Raw genomic sequence first — 6,000 nt, 5'->3', positions numbered from 1 at the left:
ATATTCATTGGAAGGACTGGATGCTGAAGCTGAAGCTTCAACACTTTGGCCACATGACCTGAAGACCTGACTCACTGGAAAAGACCTTGATGCTGGGAAAGATTAAAGGCAAAAGGAGAAGGGGACGACCGAGGACAAGATGGTTGGTTGGCATCCCTGACTCAATAGACATGAGTCTGAGCAAACTCCAGGAGATAGTGAAGGACAGGGAAGCCTGGTGTGCTGCAGTCCATGAGGTTGCAAAGAGCTGGACACAACTCAGCAACTGAACAAACATTTTAAAGAATTAAAGAAATTATCTTGAGAAAGTAAAATAAATAAGGATATATTTGTTTAGCTAAAATGAATACTGGGGGAAACGTGACATCACACGAAGGCCCCCCCCTACACAAGGCACACTGTCCTTTGTGCTGGTGGGTCACACAGAGAGCAGACCCAGTGTTCCCAGTCTTCCCGGAGCTGGGGGTTTCTCAGGTGGAGACCACAGACAGGAGCCTCATCAGCTCTCTAGGTTTAGACTGGAAGCTCCAAACTTAGGGTCCCAGGAATCCGGCACCTGTTGTTGGTACCTTTTTTCACAGCAGGACTCGATATGCCAGAGAACTGAACAGTGACTAGCAGCGGACAATCTGATGGTACATCCGCTGCCAGGCTCTTCTAAGAGAAATGAGGCCCCCATTGCTGGCTAATTATGCCCAATCTACCCACCGTCACACAGTTCCTCTCCAAACTCTCTCCTGCAACAATATACCCTGGACAACTTGACCAGCACCAAGGAATATACATGTTCTATTTGCTCAGCTGAAGATCCCATGATAATAAATTTTACTTAGTAAGCAAAAACTTGTTTTATTGTGTTTATTAATGGCTTAAAAAATTTTTTTTTATTGAAGGATAATTGCTTTACAGAATTTTGTTGTTTTTTGTCAAACCTCAACATGAATTAGTCTGCTAATGGTTTTTTTTAAAGCATGTGTTTTTTAAAAAAGGTATGTTAGGTTTTAGATGGGATAAAATAAAACTTTAGTCCATCATGCTGTTTTGAGCCAAACTCTTCATTCTAAAGCAGCAGCCCTTTCCTCTACTTAGGGTTGTATCGATGGGGGTAGAGAGCTAAGACTTTTGCTCTGATGTCACTTCTCCAGGGTTGGCCAGGCGATAGTTTCTCTTCTGCTTCTGTACACGACTCAGCAGCAGGCATGCACGGGCTTCTCAGCAGAACGTTGCAGACCTGGCTGGCTTCCACACACCAGTCCTTTGGCAGAAAACTTGGCCAGCAGGCAAAACACTTGGAAGTGAATTTCATGGGTGTGGAGACATCTATGCAAGGCCTCCTTTCTCCTTCCCTTTTAGAACATGCATGTGAGCTGCCCAAAACCCATTTTACACAGAAGCGGGTGCTACTTCTGGTATTGAAATGTCTCACTTTACACTGGCTGTCCTTTGGCGTTACACCTCACCTGCCCTCTCCCTGCCAGAACACAGAATTTTGTCTATGTGACCAGCAGCAATATTAACAGTCACAATATTTAGGTCGTTTTCCAGATTGGCTGCAAAAGCTAACATCATCTTTTCAAGTGGAAATAGTGTTTTTATAAAAGACCCATTTGTATAGCAGGATTTTTTCCTCCAGTGATGACTCCAATGATTCACATATAATACATCCCCTCCACGGAGAAAACTTGAATGCTTTGTCTCTAAAAATGGTCTCTTGAGAATATTACTGAGTACTGCTGATTAATGAACTGAAGTGAAGGTGAAAAGACAAATGCAATAAGGTGTGGTTCGGCTAAGCAGTCAAACTAAACAAATTTTGGGACCATTAAGAGTTTAAAAAAATAGGGGGAGAAAGAAGGATGGAGAGAACCTGTCTGGCATCCTGCAGAACGGGATAGGGACAAGGAATCTGGGGGAGATGCTGCTCATGTGTTTATGTAGAAAGAAGGTACAGGAAGGGGAGCAGTTAGTCAACTGGCCCTTTCGTGTGACGCAACATTCTGGAAACCCGACTGGCTCATTCAATGGAAGCTGGATTTCTAGTGTGGGCAGACCCCATCTAAGCCCAAAGATGTGGTTTTCTCTTCCCTCTGTCCAGCAAACAGACTCCAACCCCTCCCACAGGCTGCTTATCAGTGGGCCCATTTGCACATCTATTGGTGCTGGGCTGAATATCCATGACCTTAAAATGGGGTTTGGGGGTTTCAAGATGAAAAATCCCACAGATCTCTCATCGGTTTTCATCAGTCAAGTGACCAGAAAGTATATAAGCATGAGAGCAACTGAGGTAATGACTGTTCTTGTTCTCTGCAGACAACAAAACAGAACAGAGCTAGACATTAAAGTGGGGCTTCAAATACATTTAAAAAGCTATGTATGCATATCAGTGATGAGACAGGGACACGGCGAACTGCTGAGTATGCTCTGGAGGGTCACTTTAATCCAAGCATCACCTCTCCACAGTGGAGACATGAAGACAATTCCTTACTTTGCAGAGGTTAAGGATGGGGGCAGCTTTGGGAGTCAGCTTGAGTTGTCATGTCAGCAAGGCCCAGCAGCAGCACCTGTGGGGTCTGAGTATGACGTGACATCCTGTGGTCGGTGGCACTGAGTGTCATGTGAACGGGATCCCCTCTGAGGACCCTACGAAGGGAGTCTCAAAACCAGCATTTTTCTCCACTTGATCCCATGTCATTTTTCATAGTGTAAAACATGATTAAGCAAAGTGCCAGAAAATCACAGGGAGTAACATGCAAATGACTGTGTCTTCCCACATGCGTTCCAAGGGATCAGTGAAACGATCTGATAGGCCTTTTCCATCCGTAACAACCCTGCATGTGTTTAACTTGGTGGGAATCTCCTGGGTACAAGGCTTCAAGGAACAGAATTTCTGAGGTTGAGTATATATGGAATACTAACATGATGCACCAAAAGAAATGTCTGAGGCTGATTCTCAGGGATAAAAACCACCCCCGCTTCACCTCTTATTTTTTTACATTTCCAAATGATCTGAAATACCTATCCGGAAACAAGCCAAAATCCCTCCTATTTTAACCTCCCTTGGAACACAGGAGAAATCTAAACAGCTTGTTACAACTGCACTGCGGACAGAAAGCAATCAGATTCAAAGCAGCTGAGTTGGCAGAGCTTGGCAGAGGCGGGGTTAGGAATGCTCCAAGTTTTATATGTCTGTCCTCTCCATTTCTCTTGGCCCAAGATGCTCTGATTTTATCAGCATGAAGATATTAAAAAACACCTATGTGTGAGGCAAGCCACAGAGCCTCCTCCTCGGGCCAAATTCCGTGTCCAACACAGTCCCAAGTGGGCAAGAAGTGTTTCCAGGCACAATCACCAGAGTCAAAGGTGGTCTTCTTGAATGTGGGAAAAATTTCACTTTAATTGCAAACGCCTTCATATATAAGCACATCCAATAATGAACAAAATGAAGAGCTGTGACTTTTGAACGTGTGAATATATAAAAATCTCTGGAAATTCAAGGTAGTCAAGACAAGGGTATTTCACAAGGAAAGCATCACCCCCTCCAGCCTCCACCTCCCATTTTTCAGAAGACTTTTAAAAGATCACAAGTTCTGTGATCAGAAGTTCACAGTAGCAGGTTATACCTTGTAGGGAGAGAAGAAAATCTTCTTTCATATTGTTAGATAAATATATATCAGTAATTCTACCTGACAAAGGTTGGTGGTGGGTGTCCTCCTTGAGTCAGGCGAGGCCAGAACACTGAGCTAGAGGGGTTTCTGAGCAGGGACGGGAAAAGGGGAGGAGAGACACACTTGACACCACAAAGGACCAAATCCATCAGTTCCCCCTGACACGCCGGACACGTGACCCCAGACACGCGCGAACAAGAGCAGCCACCAGGGCAGCCGCCAACTGCCCGCCTTGCCATAGATTATCAGAGGGTCTCACGGTCAAACTCCTTGACCAACAAACTCAAAACCTGTCACCAAATTTAAATCATAAAGTAAATGTCTAAGGAAATTCTTGTTTTATTTATGTATTTATATGGACTCCTTACACAAATAACATTCCTGTTCTCCTAAGGGTTTCTTCTATAAATTGGAATGGCCGAGGAAAAGCATTGTCTAATTTTGACTTGATTATACATGTTCAAAAGAGAAAGAGGGAGTGAAGAGAAAAGCGCTGGAAAGTCTTCGACTCTGGGGCTCAGCACATACAACAGACGTCTCGGACTCGAGATTCATCCGGGTTGTCGGGTAGTTCCAACGCCGAGGGAAGACTAGAGGAGCCCACCCCACCCCACCCCACCCCACCCCACAGAGAGAATTTCTACAGCTACTCTATCACGGTGCTCCAGCTAAAGCATAGGCTTCAAACTACAGAGTTTCAACTTAACATCTAAATTTTTAAACTGTAGCATTTCTGCAACAAATAAGCTCAGAGAGCTCATCTCAGAAGAAAAATTAAAGAACTATTGCTCTGATGAATGAAAAGTCTGGCTGTCGTTCTTGCTCCGCCCGACTTCCAGGCTCAGGCAGACACGTACGGGGGCGGCGGCTCCTTGGTGGCGCTATTCACAGTGGCGTCATCGTACGGGGGTAACAGCACCTGGGAAGAAGAGAAGGCAAGGGTCAGAGGTTAAAGGTGCACACCTGCTCTCCTGGGCTTTATTTTAGCTCAAGTTTCCCCATAACATGTACCAGTATCAACTGTTCAGCAAGTGGCTGGATTTTGGGAAGAGGAGAGATTTTTGAACCCATGAAGTGAAGGAAAGACACTCTGGCCTTCTCTCGAGTTTTCCAATCCTTTTCCACTTGTACCTGGATGTCACAGTGCCCGAGGGGGCCAGAGGGCTGTGTTTCTAGGACAAGGAAGCAGGCTCTGAAGAGAAACAAAGGCTCTGGGGTGGCGTGTATGTGTGTTCACACAAGTAGGGCAGGCGCCAGACTGACCACAGGGCCACGTGTGGTGAGACCTGGGCAGTTAAGTGCGAACACAAGAGCTTTGGCATCAACCTGGACTCCAAGCCGGGACTCAGCCACATCCTATCAGTGCTGCCACGGGTAAGTGAGCCAACCTCTGTTTCTATGTCTGCACCACAGGGATCCCTGAGAATTAGAGGTCTAAAAGACACCGCACATGCTGTGATACACACCTGATGAGGCTGATGTTATCTGTAAATGGCTGGAGAGGAAGCACAAAAATCTTAAGCTCATGAACAACCTTTCTGTTCACATTTCAAGGACAAAAACAACTGCACGTAATCGCTTATGAACTGTCAACGTAAGAAGACACTGGCTGACTTTGACTTTGCAGAGTATTTACAAAACAGAGAACATCAATTCTGTGTGACTGGCCTCTAGTCAACTAACATTTATTGTACACCTACTATGTGACGGTTCCTGCCCTTAGGAATTCAGAGATGAGATACGTTGAGACACCCTACCCAGCTCAAGGTCTTTGTGGAAAGAGAAAGAATATTCACAAATGAAGTGGAACAAAACAAAACCACATTTTGTTATTAATACTTCTTCTATTATGGACATGACTTAAAGTGGTAAATGTCTATCAATTCCATGAATTGCCATGCCATCTATCTATCCCCTTGGCCTCCTAGAGGACACTAAAATTCTCAAGTTTCTCTTTAAGCTTTGTCTACATTACTCCCACCTCCCACCCCACACACACGCACACTCACACAAACTCAATATACTACACTACTTGTTTTCTCCTTTTCTAGTGTTTCAACAAGTGCCGGGCTGCAGTCCTGTCTTCCTTAACCCAGGGCCTGCTGGCCAGTAGGCACACAGTGTCCGGGGAATAACTGAGTGCGCGGTCCTGTAGGCTGGGCCTGGAAGACTCCGTACGGTGGCTGGGGTGGTGTGGAGCTGGGACATTGGTAGTGGGCATCTGCATGGTCAGGGTCCCCTCGGGAGACAGAAGCCACCCCGTGGTTTGGACAGAGAAAAGTTTAACAAAGAATTATGGTATGAACAGGAGATCGGAGGTGCAGAGCACTCACTG

General features: G+C 45.4%; 1 protein-coding gene across 1 annotated transcript in view; it reads right to left on the bottom strand.

The window, feature by feature from the left end:
- LAPTM4B (lysosomal protein transmembrane 4 beta) overlaps window positions 3,987-6,000 on the bottom strand; it is a 66,169-nt gene continuing 64,155 nt past the window's right edge. The window contains exon 7 of the mRNA XM_018058265.1: window positions 3,987-4,584. Within this exon, the coding sequence (XP_017913754.1) occupies window positions 4,507-4,584 (78 nt within the window). The 3' untranslated portion in view covers window positions 3,987-4,506. The remainder of the gene's footprint in view (window positions 4,585-6,000) is intronic.

This window comes from Capra hircus, chromosome 14, assembly GCF_001704415.2.
Source record: "Capra hircus breed San Clemente chromosome 14, ASM170441v1, whole genome shotgun sequence".
NCBI classification, from domain to species: Eukaryota; Metazoa; Chordata; class Mammalia; order Artiodactyla; family Bovidae; genus Capra; species Capra hircus.
Note: the sequence above shows the minus strand (reverse complement) of the source record. Positions and strands in the feature narration are given on the sequence as shown.